We start from the raw sequence: 23,380 nt of genomic DNA on the forward strand, positions 1-23,380 counted from the left end.
AAGTTAGCCACTTCCCTTGAGTCCCCAACTGGTCTTTGTCTCTGAAACTACTTAGGACTTTTGTACTTAGGAGATTGTACTTTTCCATCACTTGTAGAACTCGTGAAGTTCTCAGATGTGATGGAGTCTGGTTTGTTATTGACTTTGTTGTTGTTTTCTGAGTCAGTCTTGTTTTACTGTCCAGGTCTTGAATCCTCGTGCTCAAGTAATGCTCTTTCCCTCAGCCTCCTGAGTACTCCAGGCATGTGCTACGTACTGGGCAGGGAGTCTGATTTACCAGATGTTCTTAGTATTTTAATCAGGGTTGGAATCTATTTCCTGTAAAATATATGCATGAGAAAAACTTGCTTTTTTAAAGTTTAGTGAGATTGCTAGGTTTTTGACCTAAATACTTTTTATTATTTACAGTGTTAAAAAGACCTGAAAACGTTTGCTGAAACCTCCTGTAGTGAGAGATAGCAGAGCTTTTGACCAGGTAAGTTTGAAGAGAAGCACTAAGTTGAAGATTTATGCCAGTATTCCCCTATCCCCCAGGGCCTTGTGTATACTAGGTAAGCATTCTACCACTGGCCTTTATTTATAGCTCCCAAGCAGAGTTGACTTTTGCTTTTTAGGTTTCAGGTTTTTTTTTTTTTTTCCATTATTTCTTTTGAGGTTATAGATAGTGAGAAGAAACTTTATGAGCCAGAAACATAACTTTCTGGACTCTTCATAGTGTGAGTTTATGTTTTAAACTGTTGTAATGTTTTTTTTTTTTTGATGACAAGCAGCAGGAAGAGCAATGTTTTGAGGGCACATGTGCTGAGAGGCCAAGGTATTTTCAAAGAACCCAAGAGTTGTTGCCTCATGAGGGACTTGAACCAGAAATTGGGAAGCATTTGGGAGTAGAGTGTACTTTTCTCCCAGCTGGTTGTAAGTACCCTGTTTTTATTTGTTCTCTTAGTTGTGCTTCTCTAGTCAGGCCTTTGATACTTCAGCAGATAAGTAGAAGAAAATGACTGCTTCATTCCTGGGGTCACAGAGTTCTAGTACTATAAGCACAGTGATAACTAGCTCAAGGTCTTAGCTCCTATGAAGGAAATACAATGGATCCCATTCAATTTTGTTTTCATTTAGTTGTGGCAAGGGTTGGGCTCTAAAAGAACAAATATAGTGAGCTGAAAGTACTTTATTTGCCTTTGAGACTAGTGGTAGATTTTGCCAGGTGGTGGTACCAAGTGGCGGCGGCAATGGTGTACGCCTTTAATCCTCGGGAGGCAGAGGCAGGAGGGGTTCTGTGAGTTCCAGGCCAGCCTGCTCTATAGAGCTAGTTCCAGGATGGCTAGGGCTGTTACACAGAGAAACCCTGTCTGGAAAAAAGACTACTGGTAGATCTCTCTCTCTCTCTCTCTCTCTCTCTCTCTCTCTCTCTTTTTTTTTTTTTTTGAGATAGTGCGTCTTTGTGTATGTCTGCCTGTCCTAGAACCTGCTCTATAGACCAGGCTGACCTGAACTCACTGAGAACTCCCTACCTCTGCCTCCCAAGTGCTGGAATTAAAGGCCTGTGCTACCAGGTAGATCTCAGAGAATGTATAATGGTAGCTCTTCTAGGGTAGACTCCAGTGGAAACTTTTAGACATTTTTCTGTTCTAGCATTATAGAACAAATTTTGCATTTTAGTTTTTAACTTCGATGTTTTGAAGATGTAACTTATTGCATCTATTTTGGAGAATGAGGCCCAGTAATTCTCACCATGCCATAGTATTGGAACCTTCTAGTTCATTAAAATGTTTTTAGTTAAAAAATTACATTTTGTATGTTGTATATGTATGTGAGTATGTGTGTGGGAGTGAATGCCATGGTACTTGTGGAGGTTAGAGGAAAAATTTCATTATTGTTTCTTTCTGTTGACCATACTATCATACTGTGTCTAGGGATCATTGAACCCAAGTCCTCAGGCTTGGCAACAAAATACCTTTTCTGGCCGAGCTATCTTGCTAGCACCAATTGAGTCTTTTAATAAAAGTTCTAGATTTGAGCGTGGGGAAGCTCAGGATAAAGGTTTAAACAGGTAACTTTGGTTTGTGGAAAAATTCATCATTGGTTGTTTTTTATAAATTTTAATTGTTGATACTTTTCATAGTATTAAGCAACTCAATAGGATCTGAGGGTTCAGAATTTATGCATGATCCTCATGTTATTAACAGAGGATCGTGTAGTACCAGGCCAATCAGGATTATGTAGCGAGACCCTTATCTACCAAAAACAAAGAAAAGAAATAAGAATAGAGAGTAGTAATAGAGACTTGGCTGTTGGGGAAGATGAGTAACATAGTATAAACTTTGGAAATTATGTGTTTCTGTACTTTGGAATTATTAGGAAATTCAGAAGTAAATTTGTTGTTTTTAGTGTGGTGTTAGGAATCTAATCCAGGGCATAGGGTATGCCTCTGAGCACATAATTTATTACTGAGTTACATCCTTTGCTCCTTAAGTACATTCTGTATGTGTTTGTGTCTGTGTGAGACAGGGTCTCACAGTATAACCAGGCTAGCTTTGAATTTACAACCCCCCTTTCTCTGCCTCTACTACCATACTTGGTTTTAAACTTCATTTGGGGGTAGAGTCTCATGTAGCTGAGGCTGGCCTCAAATTTGCTATGTAGCTGAGACTTGTAGTGAGATAGTCCTTCTGTGGCACTGACCACGCCCATTGGGGGGTGGAGCCATGGGCGGAAGTGACCTGTGGAAGGAAGTCAGGGAGAGCCAGGAAAAGCTCTCTTGCTGGCGTGACTCAGACAGGTGAGGATCGGGTTGAATTTCCTGGTGTTCATCTGTCTAGGTTGTAAGTTATTTCTCCCTGAATAAACATCTATTCGGCCTATTTGTTTATCCTGATCCTTATTTAACCGCGATAGAGACTGGCTTTGAACTTCAGTCCTCCTGACTCTACCTCCCAAGTGCTGTTACAGTTGTGAGCCATTGGAAACTTTATAGCCTTTGATTCCCTGCATTGTTAGTTTTTGAAGACAGGCTCTAATGATATAGCCCTACTGGCCTTGAACTCACTAGGAGAATTGCATACTGTCCTGGGGCTCATGAGTGATCCTCTTGCCTTTGCTCACAAATGTTGAAATTAACAGGCATGTGCCACCACACCCAATTTATGGCAACTTAAATGTGTGTGGATGACATGTACTCTTATATTAAAATATATTTATAAGAGCACCTAAATTTTTGCTTGTATATATCTTGATGATTTATAACTACTTTTTGTTTGTTTGTTTTTTGAGAGGGTTTCTTTGTGTAGCTTTGGAGCCTATCCTTGAACTTGCTCTGTAGACCAGGGTGACCTTGAACTCACAGAGATCCGCCTGCCTCAGCCTTCAGAGTGCTAGATTAAAGGTGTGTGCTACCATGCCCAGCTACTTTTCTCAGTGGAATATTTTGAAGTGGTGCACACTTTGGAGGCAGAAGCAGTTCAGTCTCTGAGTTGGAGGCCAGCCTGCTCTACAGAGTGAGTTCCAGGACATCCAGGGCTACATAGTGAGATCCTGTCTCCAAAAAACAAACAAACAAACAAACAAACAAAATTATTATATTGGCACGTACACACACACACACAGATTAAAAAAAACCCCTTTTTTACATTTAGTGTGTGTATCACTGTGTGTGCGTGTATGCATGTAGGTAGAGGAGAGGACCACTTTTAGCAGTTGGTTCTCTTTTTCCATTATGTGGACTCAGGGTTTGAACTCGTGATTTTAAGTGTGGCAGCAGTCCATATATCTAGATTTTTTGATGTAAAGCCTAGGGATTACTAATAAAAGTGATACATCTATATAGCAATGGTTGACAGATCTGAAGTAGTGGTGTCTAATGGCAACTGACTACTTCTACTTTTTTTCCCTGACTGAAGATGTTTTGGTGTGTACATATGTGTTTATGTGCGTGTGGATGCCAGAGGCTGACATTGAGTAGCTTTCTCAATTGTTTTCTATTGTTGTTTTTTTTTTTTTTTTGAGATAGGATTTCACTGAACCTGGAGCTTACCAATTTGACTAGATTGGCATATTACAGGTGCATTCACTATCTGACTTTTTCTGTGGGTGCTGAAGATCTAGTTAGGTGTGCATGCGTAGCAAGTGCTTAACTGACATAGCCATCTCTCTAGTCCAAAGTCTTTTAGTTAACAATAGCTTCATTTATTTTTAAGGTAGAAGAATTGTCTCAAATAATGTTTTTTAACCTCTGGGTATTAAGTTAAGACATGCAGAGTTTTGTGAGTTTTCCAAAGACCTCCACTTTCTGGGTAAAGCTTTTGATAGTCCCTGGGTATCCCTGTTTGGAAAACATGGTCTGGAGGTAAATATTATCAAGGGACATGGCCATGTTGATGGACATCCCCCCCCCCCACATTTTTCTTAGGATGATTTTCTTTTCCTTTTTTTTTTGAGACAAGGTCTGGCTGTGTACCTTTGGCTAACTTAGAACTCACTTTGTAGACCAGGCTGACCTCGAACTCATAGAGGTCTATCTGCCTATGCCTTCCTCAGTTGGGCTTGAAGGCATGTGCCCTCACAACTAGCTCTAGAATGATAAATTTTTATCCTTTCATCAAAAGGAGTACAAAAAGAAATATTTAAGGCAGTAGGGGAAATGTTGGTAATATTAATGATACCTTTTATTAAAGTCATCTTTAATGGTTAGCTTGTTCTTTTGAGATTAAGTTTTTTTGTATTCAAGTTATTCTGGGCCTGGAGGAAGTCTTAGGATCTCTAGTCTCTTCAGCATTTGGTCTTTAGGTTGTAGAGATCAACAGTTAACTGACAATAGTATTGTCTTGGGACTTACTGATTGCTACATCATAGCATAGATGTGAAAGAGGTAGGTAAGTCCAAGGACTCTCGATATCATCTGATTGGCAGTTGTTGGATCATTGCTCAAACCAGGGCCATTGCGTAAGTGGATGCAAAGCTATCCTGTAAAAGCAGTGGTCAGGGAACCTTAATTTATGTTTTGGAAACTGACAACTTTTTGGAAGCCCTTTATGCTCCTGTATCTGAGTGTTAAGAACATGCTCTTCCCAGCTGGGCAGTGGTGTCGAATGCCTTTAATCCCAATACTTAGGAGGCAGAGGCAGGTGGATCTCAGTGAGTTTGAGGCCAGCCTGGTCTACACAGTAAGTTCCAGGACAGCTAGGACTATTACACAGAGAAACCCTGTCAAAGAACATGTTCTTCCTTAAAAGAGGGCCTACTATGGCAATGGAAAAGGGGTGGGAGTTAGTAATAGAACAATAATGAGAAATAGTGAGTAAAGGAGGAAAAAAATTACTCTAAAAATTGCAAGGAGATTGGAAGGTGTATTAGGTAGGGTTTTCTAAAGGAACAGAACTGACAGAATGAATATGTATTTAGAGGGAATTTGTTGATTGGCTCACAGAATGTGGTCCAGCAATGGCTGTCTCTGAAGCTGGGAATCTAATTGTCAGTGCACAAGGCTGGATGTCTCAGCAGTCCCAGTCTGGCCCTGGAGGCTGGAAGGATTCCTGGAGAACTGCTGATCTTCAATCTGCATTGGAACCCTGAAGAAGTCGATTCTGATGTCTGAAGGGATGCTGCCCCTGCAGGATAGATGAACTTGCCAGCGAGAGTGTGGGCAAGCAGGCAGAAAGCAGAGTTCCCTTCTTCCATGTTCTTTATGTGGACTGTCACCAGAAGACACCACACATTTAGGGTGGGTCTTCCTGCTTCAAATAATCAAGAAAATCCCTCATAGGGATTCTTAGACAAGTTAACCAGTTGGAACCTTATTTTCCTAACTATAAAGTATATTCCATGGAAGTTGTGAGGACTAATCTAAAATGTAAGCAGTTCCTGACATGAAGTAGTCATTCAATGAATGATAGGTTTTATGATCTTTTATGATTGTTATTACTATGTAAACAGGTAAATCTTAACTCCAAACTTTTATGTAATTTTTAGAACTTTAGTGTTTCCCTCCCTCCCTCCCTCCCTCTCTCCCTCCATCTCTCCATCTGTCTGTCTTTCTTTCAAGGATTATGTGTTTTAAGTGTTTTGCCTGCATATATGTATGTACAGCACTTATGTGCCTGGTGCCTGAGTTCAGAAGAAGAGGTTAGATTCCCTGAAGCTGAACCATGATGTTGGTTCTGGGATCTAAACCCTTGTCCTTTGTAAGAGCAGTAAGTTCTCTAAGTTACTAAGACATTTCTCCAGCCTAGAGTTTTATCCAGTGTTTGAGCTTGAGGAGGTCTTCTGGCATATTTTTCCTTAAAGCTTAGATTACAAGCATGTAGCACCATTTAAGATTTTATTTTAGGCCAGGCAATGGTGTCACACGCCTTTAATCCCAGCACTTGGGAGGCAGAAGCAGGCGGATCTCAGTGAGTTTGAGGCTAGCCTGCTCTACAGAGTGAATTCCAGGACAGCTAGGGCTGTTGTTACACAAAGAAATATTGTCTTGAAAAACAAAAACAAAAACAAAAAACAAAAAAAACAAAAACAAAAAGAAAAGAAAGATTCTATTTTAGATTTGTTTTTATTTTTATGTGTATGAATATTTGTATGTATGTATGTGCACAACACACATGCCTGGTACCTGAGGGAGTCAGAATAGGACATTGGAGCCACTGGATCTGGAGTACAGTGGTGAGCTGCTATGTGGGTATTGGGAACATAATCTGAGTTTTCTACAAGAGCAACAGGTACTTCTAGCCATTGAGCCACCTCTCCAGCCCCATGTACCATTATTTAAAGTATTCTTTTTTTGAAAATTAGGTCATACTATGTATCCCAGGACATGTTGAAAATTGCTGTATAACCCAGTCTAGCCTCAAACTTGTAATTCTCCTGCTTCACCTCCCATTAGTTTACTACTGTGTCCATTTTTAAAAATTCCACCTTTCTAAGTTTTGAATAGGTGTGTATTGGGTTCTGGGACCTTTGAATTTTTTTTAACTCCCCTCCCCCCCCCCCCCGTACATTTATGTTTGTGGATGTATATGTAGCAGGACAGAGGACAACTTGAGAGCTGATTCTCTCCCACCGCTTGTGTCCTAGGGAATGAACTCTGGTCATCAGGTTTGGTGGCAGGCATCTTTCCCTACTAAACTATTTTGAAGCCCCCCCCCCCATTTGTGGCTCTCCTCCCTCCCTCTCTCCCTCTCTCTCTGTCTCCTTCCCTCCCTTTCTTTCTATTTTTCAAGACAGGGTTTCTCTGTATAGCTTTGTAGACCAGGCTGACCTTAAACTCAAGAGATCCAGTGCCTCTGCCACCCTAGCACTGGGTTTAAAGGCGTGCACCACCAACGCCTGGCTTCACACCCCCCCCCCCCATTCCTTTTTTTTTTTTTTTTCTTCCCTTTTCTGGTTTTTCGAGATAAGGATTTCTTGTGGCTTTGGAACCTGTCCTGGAACTAGCTCTGTAGACCAGGTTGGTCTCAAGCTCACAGAGATCTGCTTGCCTCTGCTTCCTGAGTGCTGGGACTAAAGGTGTGCCCCACAATCATTTCTTAATTTAGCAAATTCTTTATTTTTTTAATTTTACATCTTTATTTACTTTTATTTTATGAATGTTTTGCCTTGCATGTATGTCTCTGTGTATGTGCATGCGCACATGTGCAAATGCACCTGGTCCTTGTGGAGGTTAGAAGAGGGTATTCAGTCTTCTGGAACAGTAATTGTAGGTGGCTGAAAACCACTATGTGTGTTAGAGTGGGTTTTTCCACCCGACTCGTCCCACAGCCGCGCCAGCCCCAAATAACACACAGAGATGCTGTATTAGATATAATGTTGTTGGCCTGTTACTAGCATTCTTATTGGCTAGCAATGTCTTAAGTATTAACTCATTTTTATTAATCAAATGTTTCCATGTGGTCTTGGCTTACCGGAGAGAGGGTCCGGAGTTCTGCTCTCTCTGTCCTCCATGTTGAATCTCCTCCTTACTTCTTCCTCTCTCCTAGTCTCCTAGTCCCGCCTATCTTGCTTTCCTATTGGCCAACAGTGTTTTATTCATTAACTAATAAGGGAAACATATTTACAGAATGACATCTCCCATCACTTATGTGGGTGTTGGGAATTGAACCCTGATTCTCTTTAAGAGCAATTGGTGTTCTTAACTACTGAGCGATCTCTCCAGTCCCCAACTCAGTTAGTTCTTAAAATGTTTGCTTTGTGCTAGGTGCTGAGCTAGCTCTGTGGTAGTTGGAACCTTACTGCCCTGTCCTGAGGCTTACAGTTCAATGAGAGAGGTGTTCAGACAGCCTCAGCCAACCGTTTCAGAATCTGAAGTCTGTCAGTTTTGGAGAAGTTAAATCTTTTTTAAGACTTATTTATTTAATGGGCATATAAATGTTTTGCCTGCATGTATTTCTGTGTACTGTGTGAATGCAGTGCTCAAAGAGGCCAGAAGAGGCTGTTGGAAATCCCTTGAAACTTGGTTTCGAGCAGCCATGTGGGTGCTGGGAATTAAATCCTTTGGAAGAGCATCCAGTACTCATTAATTTCTGAGCCAATTCTCCAACCTGAGAAAGTTTGATTATTAGGGCACATTGATCTTTTATGTCTCCTGATAAGTTTTCCAAGGCACGCATGTGTGTATGAGCTTGTGCGTTTGTGAGTTTTAGTTAAATTTTTGAGGCAGAGTCATGCTATGTAGCCCTGGCTGGCCTGGAACTCAATTGTGTAGGACACACTGTCTTGAACTCCAGAGCTCCTCCTGCCTTTTGAGTACTGAGATTACAGATGTGTGTCATCATGTCTGGCTATTTGTTTTTGTTTGCTTTGTTTTTTAGTTGTCATCTTCCCCCCTCCCCACCCAAGACAGGATTTCTCTGTGTAGCGCTGGAGCCTGTCCTGGACCTCACTCTGTAGACCAGGCTGCCCTGGATCTTACAGAGATCTGCTTGCTTCTGCCTCCAAAGTGCTGGGATTAAAGGCATGTGCCACCACCACTGTCTTGTTTTACGTTTATTATGTTTTCCTTTTTCTCTGAGAAATATTCTAATTTTGCAGTGCTGGGGATTAAATTTAGGGCTTTGGACATGCTAGGCAAGCACTTTACCATTACCCCATTCATCTCCAATCCCTTTTGATCTTAAGACCTGCCTTAGTCTGATTTCTGCTGCAGTAATAGAATACTCAGGTGTGTATCCCAATTCTTTTGGCTTTTGTTTTGGCCTGGGAAGGCCAAGAATATGGTACCAGTATCTGCTTAGGCTTTTATTTAGGCTGTATCATCCCATGGTAGGAGGCTAAAGAGAGAGAGCAAGGGGAAGAGGGAGAGGTTTAAACTTGCTTTTATAGTGACCCACATTAGTGATGACTAACCACATCCCTGGTTAATGACATTAAGCTATTCATGAGAGCAGAACCCTCTTAATCACATCTTGTGACTGTTGTGTTGGAAATTTCCAGCACATGAATTTTGGGGGATGTATTCAAACTGTAGCAGGAGCTCTTTACTTTCAAATTCAAACATCACTGAAGAACCCAACAAAATCTCTCAGTTGTTTCTCTTGTAGTAATTATCCTTGGTTCTCTTTGAAAAAATGACCCAATCTGATAACCATATTTGTCTGTTAGCTGTTTTATTTTTCAAATTAAAATAATCTTTAGCCAGGTGGTGGTGGCACATGCCTTTAATCCCAGTACTCCAGAGGCAGAGGCAGAGGCAGAGGCAGAGGCAGAGGCAGAGGCAGAGGCAGAGGCAGAGGCAGAGGCAGGCGGATTTCTGTGAGTTCAAGAACAGCCAGGATTGTTTCACAGAGAAACCCTATCTAAGGGAAGAAAAAAAAAAAGAAAGAAAAATAAAACAACAATAAAATTTTCCTTGAGGGACAAAAAAGAAGTTTAGTTGATCTCATAACTCTGAGTAGTTGTGTCTTTCTTAATGATACTGGTTTGCAGAAGTTAGTGCTTTATGTTTATTTCCTGTTTCATCAAACAGATTAATTAAAACACATACATGATAGTTTTTTTTTCTGATTTATTAAATAAGGCATTCTTTAAAAAAGGTGCCAGTTCCCTCTTTTATGATACATGCTACTGTCAGTGAAGACTAGACTGGTGGCTGCTAGTGTAGTTTGTTGTTACTAACTTGAATGTTGTCATAATTTCAGTGATAGTACCCCTCATTGCATGGTTATTAGTACAAGTGCTGACACAGAGTAAAAGGCAAATATTTAACAGTACTATGGTGGAAATAATTTTGACATTACTAATATTCATTGTTATAATTTGCACATTTACCAGAATTTTGTTGGCCCCCTCTTTTTGAGATAGGTTCGTATGTATTACAGGCTGGCCTTGAACTTCTGAACCTTGTATTTCCACCTTCTGAGTGTATTAGTTACTGTGTGGTGCTAGGAATTGAACCCAGGGTTTCACCCATGATAGGTAAACTCTGCCAACTAAGCTCTATTACTAGCCTTATACACTAAGTTCTTAAAAATGACTTAAAATTGTTTGAATTGTAATATATATATTGTTGCTGTTAAAATTTTATTGTTGCTAGGGATTGAATCTAGGGCCTTATACAATCTAAATATGGCTATTATCACAGGTTGTAACCTAGAACCTTCATTGAAGGTTTAGGGCTGAGTAAGTACAGAGTTGTGGAAGTTATGATCAGTTATAATTTCTTTAAAAATAGTCTCCAGCACTGTTCAACAGAACTTGGGCTGTGATGGACTATCCTTTAGTCACTATGAATCAGTACAGTAGGTATACACAAGTATGTTTATTGAGCTTGGAGATGTGGCTAGTGTGATTGAGGAACTTTTATTTATTTACTTAATAGTAGTTAATAGTTCAGTCTTGTCTGGAACTTGATGTGTGGCCTCGGTTGGCCTTGAATTTATAGCAATCTTCTGCCTCTGGTTAAGACTGTTGAAGGGGAGGGAATGTGTTAATGTTAATCATACTTTATTTTTAAATGTTAAAAAATGGCTTGAGATTTAGCTTAGTGGTAGGGTCTGGCATGCCAAGATTTTGAATTCCATTCCTAACACCACCACCAAAAAAAAAAAAAAACAAAAACTATATAAACCAAAAAGCAAGAATTAAATACAAGAGAGTTAACTTTTAAAGTTATAGCCCTAATTTCCTTTGTTTTTATGATAGGCTTTAAAAGTTATAGATTTACAGAAAATTGGGAAGATCATATAGGGATTTCTCCCAAGTTGATATCACTGTTTCTATGATACAGTATTATAGTTAGTAAGCCAATATTGATACCTTGTTAAAAACTTTATCATTTATTCTTTTCCTGTTTAGTTTTACCTAGTGTTTTTTTGTTGGAAGACAACATTTGTGATACCATTTAGTCTATATCTTTCTGCTTTGACTCTGACTGCTTCCTTTGTTTTTGATGTCCCTGATGAGTTTAGTGCTGGTCAGGTGTGTTTGTAGAATGTCACTGTTTTAGCGTTTGGTATTTTACTTATGATTTGATTGGGGTTGTGGGTTTTTAGGAAGATTGCAGAGTAGAATATGCAATTTGTATGTATAGTACTATGAGAACATTTAGGAGGTAGAAGAGGCAGATGGATCTCTTAGTTCAAGGCTAGCCTGATGTACAAAGTGAGTTCCAGGTTAGTTGAGGCATAGTGAGACCCTGTATTTAAAAAAAGAAAAAAGAGCTCACTCTGTCACTCTTGATGATTATCTCAATGAATTTGTCCATTGTAATTATTTCTTCTGCTTTTTTTTCCTTCTTCCCCTTTCCTTCAACCCTTCCCACATACCTCCTCCCCTAAAAATTTATGACCTCTATGTCTTTTTTTTAACACACATGCACACGTGCACACATAGTCTGTAATGTCACTTGTATTCCTTCTTAAGGAACTGATTTTTAAATTAAATATTTTTTGAGAGCACTTATTCTAAATAAGTTTAATTAAAAAAAAAATCAACGTTTTGGGGAGGGGGCTGGTGAGATAGCTTAGCAGGTAAGAGTGCCTATGGCTAAGCCTGAGTTCATTCCCAGGGATTCACATGGTGGAGGGGGAGAACCAGCTCCTGCAGTTTGCCCTCTGACCTCTACACATGTGCCCAAGGTATGCATGTGTCTGTACACACACACACACACACACACGCACAAATAATAAAAATTAACCTTTTTGAAGACTGAGGTGAAACCTGCTGCTTATGTGCTGAGTAATGAGTTTGGTTTCCAGAACTCATGTTAGAAAAAGGCCAGGAGTGTAATCCTCTAATGCTGGCCAACTAGCCCAGTAGCTTCCTTTAAGCTTCAGGCCTGAAAGAGATCCCATTTCAAAATGTGGTGCCAGAGGAGCAACACCTGAGGCATTCATTCCTGTGATCCCCACATGCATGGTGATACATGTATTTTATTATTTTTATTATATATATGTATGTATGCATGTATGTATATATGTATGTGTGTATGTGATTCTGATCCATTCTCTGAATGCTTGGATTATTCAGCTAGTCTTTCTTTTTTTCTTTGTTTGTGTCTTTTTGTGTGTGTAAGTCTGGAATTTGGATATGTAGCCCAGACTAGCCTTTAATTTGCAATCCTTTTGTCTCATCCTTCTGATCCCTGAGATTAGAGATGCATGCATCAGACCCAGCTTGTTTTAATTTTAAATATTTGAAACGTTTGAGTACCACTTAAATTATAGCAGAACTCTTAATATCTGTCTATTTATATTTGGTTTTTCGAGGCAGGATTTCTCTGTGAAATAGCCCTGGCTGTCTTGAAACTCAGTATGTTTTTGTGTGTATGTGGTTGCATGCATGTGATGGTATATCTGTGGGGGTTGTGCTCATAACCATCCATATGGAGGCCAGGATCTCTCTAGCTTTTATTTGTGCTTCCTATCTCACTTAAAGAACATGGGGTAGGTACTGTCTTGCTACACACACGCACACACACACACACACTTAACAGATAAGGATGATTGTCACCAAGTCTAATAACCTGAGTTCAGTTCCTGGGACTGGCATGCTGCCCCCTTCCCCAAACAGGTAAACACATACAATTTCAAAACAAAAGTAAACATCAGTAGTTTTGGATATACACATGTATGGTCTTTTAACAGTGTGTAGGGTGTAGTCTATTCTATGACTTCCCCTTAGTCCTTATCATGCTTGTTTTTACTCAGTTGCTTTTGCTAGGCTAGAATCTTTACTAGGAATTGTTATTATAGTCTTTATCTTTAACATACTCAGGTAATCAATCTGGTTAGCTGCTATCAGATAATGTTATCTTACTCCATTAGGTTTTTATGTTGTGCCTAAGAAAATATTTTGTACACTTCCTGTAGAAAACTGAACCTTACCTTAAATATTTCTGTACATGGATGTTATTCTGTAGAAGTTGGGCCTACTGGAAAAGATGTAAGAGACTAGAAGAACTTGGGAGAGGGACATCCTGTCCCTTCAGTTAGTGATAATGCTCCTTCTGATATGAAAAATGGCTTTCACCTTCTTCAGTTTGGAGTTTAAAATGATCAGTCAAAGTGTTCCTTTCTTCCAAAATAGATAACTTTTATTGGAGATCAGAAAAAGTGCAAAGTAAAGGAAAAACAGAGGTCCCATAAACTTTGAAGATTTGCTATCTTAAAAATTGTTTAAATGCTGGGTGATAGTGATGTATGCCTTTGTATTTTCTTTTTTATTAGTGATTAGATAGGACTTTATTAGTTTAAAGTTCATTTGAAAATATTTGTGACAGGACAGTATAAGAGATATACTAATAGCAAATGCTTTGTTTAATTATTTTTGGAGTAAAGTTTTGCTGTTTTCCCTAGGTTGGCCCAAAACCCATGCTCCCCTATGTTAGCCTTCTGAGCTGCAGTTGTAGATGTACCACCATGCCCAGTGGGAAATAGGTATTAGGTATTCCCTACAACCAGACGTTCTCCTCTGAGAACTATTATTTATGCTTCTTTCAATGTGTGTGTTTTATTTGCTTGTTTTGAACATATGAACATAGGTACTTTTCAGAAAAATAGTTTAATGTTTTTAAGTTAAAAGGATTCTCTTAGGTTAGTATTCTATTTTAAAAACTTTTAGTTCTGTGATAATAGATTGGTCCTGATTTAAAAAAAAAAAACAACAACTTAAGAATGTCACATGTATATTAAGGGGTTAAATCTGCTTATTGAATAAATGTAAGACATTTGGTTATGTATATTTCATTATAAACTGTTGTCAATATTGCAGCCCTCTGTAGCTTGTCCTTTATGCAGTAGCTATAGGATGAGATGTATGCATTGCTCAGTGTCTGAACACAGTTGCTCTCTTGCGTAGGGACTTCATTTCCTGTTGTCGTTGTTACTATACTCTTTAAACCTTCCTTGCCTCTCATTCTCTCAGTCTTGTGTTCTATTTCTTGTTTTTTTTCTTGAGAGCCATTGAGTTTCTTTAAACACATACATACATACATATACACTTACACATATTTATTTATTTTGTGTGTATGGGTGTTTTGCCTTCATGTGTGTCTGTGTACCATGTACATGCTGGTGCCCACAGAAGTCTGAAGATGGTATAAGACTTCTTGGCATTGGAGTTACAGATGGTTGTGACCCATGTGGGTATTGGGATTTGAATCTAGGTTTTCTAGAACAGTCATTGCTCTTAACCATTGAGCCATATCACCAGCTCCTTTAGTATCTTGAATGTAGTGATAGCCCAGAAACCATCAGGGATTGGCATTTGGTAGGCATCTGATAAATAGTTTTGACTTGAACACTATTGTCTTGTTGTAATAAAGATGTTGCCTTCACTTTAGATTTTACAAAGTTTCCATCTTTAAGCTCTATTAGCCCACTTAAGACTTTGGATACTTGCAGATGAGTAGCACTGACCTTAACTTTTTGGGAAACTGATTTGTTCATGTTGACTTTGTGGTTGTTTATCCAGCTTTTGGGATGCCATAGTAGTTCTGATCAGTAATGTTCTTCACCTTTTTTGTTTCCTAACACATGTTAGACAGGCACTCTTCACCAAGTTAACAGTCTTTCTTCTAAAATCCTTAATATATTCATAAAATTTGTTTGGATTTATTACATATTTGTGTGTGTGTGTGTGTGTGCTTATGTGTCAGAGATTGATTTCTAGTGTTTACCCTATTCTTTCTACTGTGAATCTGAGTATAGGATGAAATCCTTGCCTTTGTGTCTGTCTCTGTATGCAGTGAACCTCAGGGATCTGTTTGCCCCTGCCTACCAAGCACGGAGATTAACAGGATACACCACAATTTCTGGCTTTTAAAATATGGATTCTAAAGTTTGAAATGAGGTCCTACCATTCATAAGGCATTTTACTGTCGTGAGTCCTCTCCCTCATCCTTGTTTCTTACAAAATTTAGCTGATTTAAAGTTATAAGTGAGAAGTTAAAAATAATAGTGTGAAACTGGAAGTGAGCACCTACCTGCCTAGCATATACTACACCTTTGGTGAACATTGCCTCCACCCTCCACTTCATCACATAAAAATGGCAGTATGGAACCTTATTGAGTGTTATATATAATGTTAAACTTATTCTAAAGAACTTGAAATGGGCTTCTCTAATGTCACTGTATTTAGATGATCTCGGTCGTACACTTCTGTAATTCTAGTACATGAGAGACAGAAGATAGAGACTAATGAGTTCTGGACCAGGCTAGCCTACTTGGTGAGATCTTATCTCAAAACAGAGGAATCATTGTTTTATAAGACATTTTAAAGAAGCAATTGACTTTGGGAATCTGTTCAGTATTAAAAGTATAATATAGATTGTTTAAAGTGCTGTTCATTCACAAAGCCAAAATACTTGAAGTTATATATTTTATAAACATTATATAACTATCAAAAACCAGATGGCTCAGCGATTAAGAGCACTGTTGCTCTTGCCAAGTTCAGTTTTCAGCACCTACATGTGGCTTATAAACATCTGTAACTCCAGTTCCAGGAGATCTGATCCTGTCTTCTGACTCCTTGGACACCAAGCATGCCTATGGTATACATATGCAGGCAAAACATTCATACACAAAAATAAAATAATTAAACCTAAATCCTTTTAAAAAAGGATTATAAATAAAATTATGACTTATTTGTATATAAGCTAGAAATTTGTCCAGCTCTACTGAATGTTTCAAAATAGAGGATATATGTTGCATTTTCTTCGGAGGCACAGTCTCATGTATCCCAGAATATTCTAGCTTGTTGTGTAACTGAGGATTACCTTGAACTTCTGATCTGCCTCCATCTCTCCAGTGATGGGGACTGCAGCATCTCCATTGTGTGCTGTTTTTGAATATACCCATGGTATATTTTATTTTAGGCATCCTCAGATTTATAGTGTAATTCTAGGTTGTGGAAATGAATAGCTAGTCCACCCCCATCTATTACATGTAGATGAACATAAAAAGAGGTATGGAGAGACACTTTGTAAATTTTAACATGTCAGCTGAGAGTAATCTTTGACTTACTGAAAATTATGTACATGGATATGGTGAACAAGGTGACTGAGGAGAAAGCTAGAGATGAAACTGAGATAAGTTGTGGGTTGCAGATGTCTAACTATATGGTTCTTTTCTACCTGTAACCTCTAGACATTTACTTATTCCCCTCTCCATTCTCCCTCCCCCCCCCCCTTTTGGGGGGACAGAGCTTTATGTAGCTTTAGCTGGCCTCCAATTCACTTTGTAGATGAGGCTTACTTTATCTTCTGATCCTTCCACTGCCATCTCCCTGAGAAGTCATAAGAGAGTGTCTAGTTCCACTGGAGTTACAGGCAGTCATGTGCTGCTCTTTGTGGGTGCTGGGAGTCAAGCTTGGTTCATCTGCAAGAACATTATATACTTCTAATTGCTGAGGCATCCCTCTAGCTTTGCAAAATTGGATTTCTAAAAATTTTAATTACTTTGGAGATAGCAGGATCTGGCTACATAGTGCAGAGTAGCTACCCTGAACATACTTCTTTGTGTTTGTAGTATACATGCACTACCATATCTAGCTTATAAGTTTTTCAGACTATCTTGTAAAGATGTAAGGAGTTAGAAGTAGTTGAGAGAAAATGCCTAGGTGAAGGATTGCAAAGTAGGAGTTTCACATGCTTGACTTTTTCATTGTGATTGGCCAGTAAACTTTCAACACAGTGTTACCTTTATCAGTTGCTCCTTGCTTTGAGGTAGGCTTATTTGATTTAGAATGATACACAAAGTAATACTATAGAAAAAAAGAAATGAAGTTTGCAGTTTGGGTCAGGGTGGGTGGGTCTTTCTCCCAAGCTCCCCTTCCCAGGCCATTTAGAAAATTTGTCTTTGTTTCCTCTTTTCCCTTTTTGCCACTACACACTTTGAGCAGAGTTCTAGCCACAGGGACTTAAAGGCAACAAACACTCAAGGAGCTTACAGTTAAATAAGACATGGATGTTCTGGGGAAAATTAGGAAGGGAGAAACAGAAAAGTTTGGGTCAAAATAATAGTACCAGATAGTACTACTCATAGAGGAAAAATGAACTAGTTTCAAGAGAAGGCGATCTAGAGAGACGCTTGGCGGAGCAGAGTCAGTTTCAGATCCCAAGTTTTTACAAGTTCAGAGCTGTTTCCCAAAGGTCAGGAGGCTTATAGGAGTTTGAGTTGGAAACATTTGGCTAGGTTGGGTTTGAAATGATGAAATTGAGACCAGCCTGATTTACAGAGTAAGTTCCTCAGGGCAATCAGGGCTACATAATCCTGTCCTTTACCTCTCCCCCCCCCCAAAAAAAAAAGAGAATAAAAGAAAAAAAAGAAGGTGAGAAGACTAATCTCATTTCCATTAAACTTGCTCTATTAGATGGATTGGGAAGGAGCCATCTAGGGTCTAGATCTCAGGATTGAGTAAGGTGCTTAGTGTTTAAGTTAGATTTCCTCCTCTAATTCATAAGAAAAAGGAACAGAGTTTTGAGAATTAAATTTCTTGAATTGTTCTTTATAGAGTTTTCCAGAAGTGTTTACATCGGGAAATAATTCTAGGGAACTATGTTATAATCAGTAGCTGGGTTCAAGCTTTGGGGCATTTGATATTTGTGAGGTTTTGCAGCACCTATGGTCAGGATGACCAAATGCACTAGAGCAGGATTTTCCTGCTCATTTATATTCCCTAGATGCTCCCTGTGTCCAGGGAGCTTCTCTTACAGTTTAAGATTGCTGCCTGGAGTTGAATCTATATCCAACTCCAGCAGTTCTATTTCTATCTTCTGTGTTAATAACACCTGTGGAATTTACTGTTTTGACAACCTATGTGATCATATGTGATGTTCTTGTAGTAAAAGAGGAAAATAAATTGCTAAGTGATTTTTTTTTTTTTTTTTTTTTTTTTAGTATTTTCATAGATACCAAGTAAATAAGGTGGAAAAATACCAAGGATGATTCCTAATACCAACTTGCACACGCACCCATGCATTCCCACACATGCATCCAAACTCAAGTGCACACACCACAGGAAAATTGGAAAACAAAACAAAAACAAAAACACTTTTTAATTAGGGGAATCTTAATAGATCATAGAAAATGACTCAGTTGATAAAGTACTTGCCATGCAAGCATTGGGCCCAGTTTTGATCTCCTAGAACCATCATCTAAAAACTGGGTGTGATGGCACATGCCTATGATTTGAACACTGGGGAACCAGAAACAGGGGGATCCCTGAGCCTTGCTGGCTGGCTAATCTAACCAAATTGGCCAGCTTGTCTAACCAACTTGGACAGCTCTAGCTTCAGTAAGAGACCTTGTCTCAAAAAGTAAAGTAGAAAGTGATTGAAGAATATATCTGATAGCCACCTCTGGTCTTCACATACATGTAAGAACATAGTAGTCTCCACCTTTTCTCTCCAGCTGTGTAGTGGTAGCATGTCACTCAAAATGACTATGAAGCAGTTCCATTTCTGCATCTCCGATGGACTCTCTCTCTCATAATCCAGGTTGACCCTGAACTCAGATCCTCTTTTAGCCCCTCCCCAAGTGTTGGGATTATAGGTGTGTACATGCCTGGTTCCACTATTATCAGTTTAAAATTCAGTGATTTGGTGCTTGTGACAACTTTAAAAACAATACAAGCAATTTAGTCTTTAAATTTTTTCTTTTGTGTGTGTATTTGGTATACATTTAAGTATTCTATGTCCATGTGTATGCATATGAGTATGAAGGCCAGAGGTGAATGTTTGGTGCCTTCCTTCTGGTTTGCTTTGACTGGCTCTCCAGCAAGTTTCAGGGGTCTTTGTGTCTCCATTTTTTTTTTTTTTTTTTTAAAATAAAAACATGTCCATTTAGCAAAACAGTATTAATAGGTTCCTCCCCAGAACTTAAGACATTCTGGGTCAGGGGCTTCTGACCAAGTTCATAGTATTAGGCATGGCTTCCTTTCTTTGGAGCAGGCTTCAAATCTAGTCAGAAAGTGGTTGATCACCTCCATTATTTTCTTGCCACTGTTGTACTTAGAGCCCATTGTACCTGACAGGTTAGGACTGCAGTATTCAGGCCTCAGTGCTGTATAATACCCTTGATGCTTTTCTCCTCCTGTATAGCACCTTCTGGCACTGCAAATTTCAGGTTGGTTCTACCTTGATTTTTTTTTTTTTTTTCCAAGACAGGATTTCTCTCAGTAGCTTTGGAGCCTGTCATGGCATTCTCTCTGTAGACCAGGCTGACCTCAAACTCACAGAGATCCGCCTCCCTCTGCCTCCCTAGTGCTGGGACTAAAGGCGTGCTCTGCCACTGCCGCATTTCCACCTTGATTTCTTATGTCCTACAACCAAAGTGTGTTGTGACTTCAGTAATAGGGTGCTACCATCTTGTTCTGGTAGGTAACCACGAGCAATGGCAACAGCCTCTGTTATTTTGGGGGTTTTGGGAGCCTCCCTGACCACTGATATTTCCATGTAACAACCCATGTTTTCTGGGGAAACATTATATACTCACTCAGGGTTATCTGTATTCAACCCCATCCCCCTTTTAAATTGCACTTTTAAATTAGCTTACAGAGTAGTGGGTTTCTATAAGCGTTTTTCATGCATCCTTTGTTTTGGTTACCACTTTCCTATCTTCATCCCTGTTAAACTTAATATTTGCTTGTTGTTGTCATCTTCTTTTTATCAGAGACAGTTTCTCTCTACATAGCCCTGGTTGTTCTAGAACTCATTATGTAGACTTCTGGCCTGGAAGTCTCAGAGATCCCCCCTGCCTAGAGATCCCCCTGCCTCTGCCTCCTAAATGTTTGGATTAAAGGTGTTTGCCACTGTGCCCAATGTTTAATTTTTTTTTAAACAACTTTTTTTTTTTTTTTTTTTTTTTGCCCTTTTCTGTCACTGAACTCAGTTGATATACTCAGTGTGTCACAAGTGTCTGGGACTACAGGTATAAGCCACTGAGTCTAGTCATTCTTTAACACCGTTAAACACTTCAAGGTTTCTGCGTGTGACTGTTTGGATTGTGCAGTTTCATGTATGAGCAATAAACTATAATAACCTCAACTCTTGTTTGCTTTCTTCTCTACTTTCTACCTCCCTCTTTCGATCTTTATCTCCCCCCTTACTCTATCTTCTTTCCTTTTTCCTTTTCTCTCCTATTTCCTATAAAGCATTTGGATTTACTTCTCCAATGGTAGTTACTTCAATACTTACTGTCCCATTGTTGTTTTGCTTCCTTTGTATTATATTCAGATCATTTTGAAGATGTCTTTAGCGGTAGCTAGAACCAAAATTGGGCCAAGTTGGGATATTAGCTACAGTTGTAACCTAGTCACTGGCATTACAGTATTCATCCGTTTAAGATGTATTCTAATCTTAAATGAAAAAATGGAAAGGATGGCTAGGGCTGTAGTTCAGTGGTTGAGTGTTTACCTAGCATTCGTAGGGGTCTGGGTTCAATCCCCAACACCAGATGATAATTGATGGTGGAGCAAGAGAATGATAGAAATGGATATGTAACTATTATTGCCATTTATTCATTCCTCACTGTTCTAAGGCTTAAGGAGGGCATCCTTGTTTTGGCTCGAGGACCCTGCATGGTCTGTTTCTAACTGTCTGACACATTTCATCTTATTCCACGCCTCCTTTCCCAGATAAATCCCAGATAAATGCAACAAGAAGTTGGAAGGGAGGGAGGGGCAGATGTACTCATTTCATTTTGCCAGCGGTATTGCTATGGTCATTAAAAACTCATTCTTAAAAACTCATTCTTAGGAGATTATAAGCAAATCACACATTGTCTAGCTATATGTTCTGACCTGGTATTCATATTTTTTTTGACATTGTTTTGACAATGATATCTCTCTATTTAACAGGTTTTTCCATATACAAAAATCATTTTAAAAATACGGAAAAGAATGGCAGCAGAAACACAGACACTAAACTTTGGGCCTGAATGGTGAGTTCAGTTTTGTCCTATTTGGCATTGAATGACATAATCCACTAGTATAACATATACTAGTATACTAGTGCTGGGTGGTGTGGTGTATAAATGTGCATATTTCTGAGACTTTTGTTTCATGTGTATAATTTTAAAATGTGACTAGCTTATAGTAACTTATATTTGATAAAGGATGGCATTCTCTTGAATTTTTTCATGATTTGGTTAGGTATTGATAATGAAATGAAAACTATATATATATAGGTCTACCACCCTAGAAAATTATTTATATTTGAACCTTTGTGTATATATCTAGACAATTTTACATAATTACAATAGAGATACTTTAATATCTATGTTTTCTGCTATTGATAATACATTTTTAAGAACAGTTTTAATGGAAGAATTTGAAATTTTTTTGTTGATGGGCTAAGCAGGTCCAGAATTAATACTGGCTATTAGCAGTAGCCCATCTAGAGTTGAGTTAGCGTTGCCATAATAACAATTAATTGACCTTTGAGTCTCTTACAGATATGTTTGGACCCCGAATATGGAATTCTCATGGAATTTTGAGATCCATCACATTATAGTGTGGCTTTCCCCCCCTCTTCTTTCCCCCCCCAAAGTTGGTGATTGAAGATCCTCTCTTCAGTGGCGTGAATAATGATAGTTAATTTTTCATTCATACTTGGAACAAACCCCTTTGCTAATGTCAAAGGCATTACCTCAAGGAGGATTGGAGTAGCATCAGCATTCTTTGGGTTTAGGTGGTGGTTTGTAAGACTTCTGTAGGAGTTCAGCCTTGAGGAGTCATATGAACTTAATCATGTACTTTTTTTTCATATGTAATTCCTAGATATTCTTAATCTTCATAGTTAGCATTTGGAGACAATAGAAGAAAGTATTTTTAGTTCTGAGAATTGACACATTGCCTATAGTTTAAATTTATTTTGAAAATGTTGATCTAAACAATGCTGCACCTGTTTCAGTCATTTTATATTTAAAAAAATTTCTTATTACTAAATCACTGTTTCTAGAAAAATGAGAAAATATAAGTAAGCAAGGAAAGGTACAATTACTTTAATTTGATCTTTAGTACCCACTGTAAATATTTTGGTGTACCTATCTTTCCTAATGGTTTTATGTATCTTATTTGTGTATATGTATATTTATTTTCACAAAATGGGATCATACTGTGCATTCAATCTTGTAACCTTAAAGCCAACAACAACAGCAACAACAAAAACACTAAACCAAACAAAACCTTTTTTAATAAAAGCTTTTTTGGGTTTGTTAAATAGTTTCATTGTATGGATGTACTATCATTTAACTACTTCTCTAGATGTAGCATATAAGGGTTATTCTCAGCTGTTGGTATTATAAAAACATTTTAACATTTTTATAGCTAAATCTTTATTTACACCATAGTAACTTCTTTAACCAGGTGGATTTTAATTCATGTAGTTTACTTTGTAAATCATTGTGTGTGCAGCTATTCTGCCAGTATTAATTACTTTGCTTTTGTACTTGTACATCCTCATATTTTTCTTTGTAAAATCATGATTAAAATGGTTAAGTCATTTAAAGGGTTTTTTTTTTTTTTCTTACAGCATCTTGCTAATAATACGTAGTGAAAAAGAAAACAGAAAATTTAGCCAAAACCAAAAACTTAAAAAACAAAACAAAAACAAACCAAACTGGTGATATTCTTGAGTTTTTTTTTTTTTTTTTTTTTTTTTTTTTTAAATCATCTTACATCACTGGTTTGCAAGTGGAATCTTTTTTGAGTGTAAGTAAAGTTTTTGTGAATAAAATTTTATTGGAAGACAGCCATGTTCATTTTTTTCCCCCCAGTTACCTTGATGCTTTTGTACTATTCTGGCAGGGATGAGTAGTTCTACTAGAGACAACCTAGTTCTCAGAGCTTGTACATTTTCTCCTTGGCCCTTTGCAGAAAGTTTGCTGCAAACTTGTGTTACCGAACATCAAGTCATTTGCAGGCATCTCTTTGCCATTGGCTCAGTCTGTCCGTAGTG

The 23,380-nt window shown here is 38.4% G+C and overlaps 1 protein-coding gene across 2 annotated transcripts in view; it reads left to right on the plus strand.

The window, feature by feature from the left end:
* The first annotated feature begins 766 nt into the window (after positions 1–766).
* Positions 767–23,380, plus strand: part of Gigyf2 (GRB10 interacting GYF protein 2) — a 115,860-nt gene continuing 93,246 nt past the window's right edge. The window contains exons 1-2 of one of the 2 annotated variants that reach the window (XM_051190725.1): positions 767–912; positions 21,280–21,362. In XM_051190725.1, the coding sequence (XP_051046682.1) occupies positions 21,322–21,362 (41 nt within the window). In that variant the 5' untranslated portion in view covers positions 767–912; positions 21,280–21,321. The remainder of the gene's footprint in view (positions 913–21,279; positions 21,363–23,380) is intronic. The other variant, XM_051190726.1, reaches the window with a different exon arrangement.

Source organism: Phodopus roborovskii, unplaced genomic scaffold (genome assembly GCF_943737965.1).
Source record: "Phodopus roborovskii unplaced genomic scaffold, PHOROB, whole genome shotgun sequence".
NCBI classification, from domain to species: domain Eukaryota; kingdom Metazoa; phylum Chordata; class Mammalia; order Rodentia; family Cricetidae; genus Phodopus; species Phodopus roborovskii.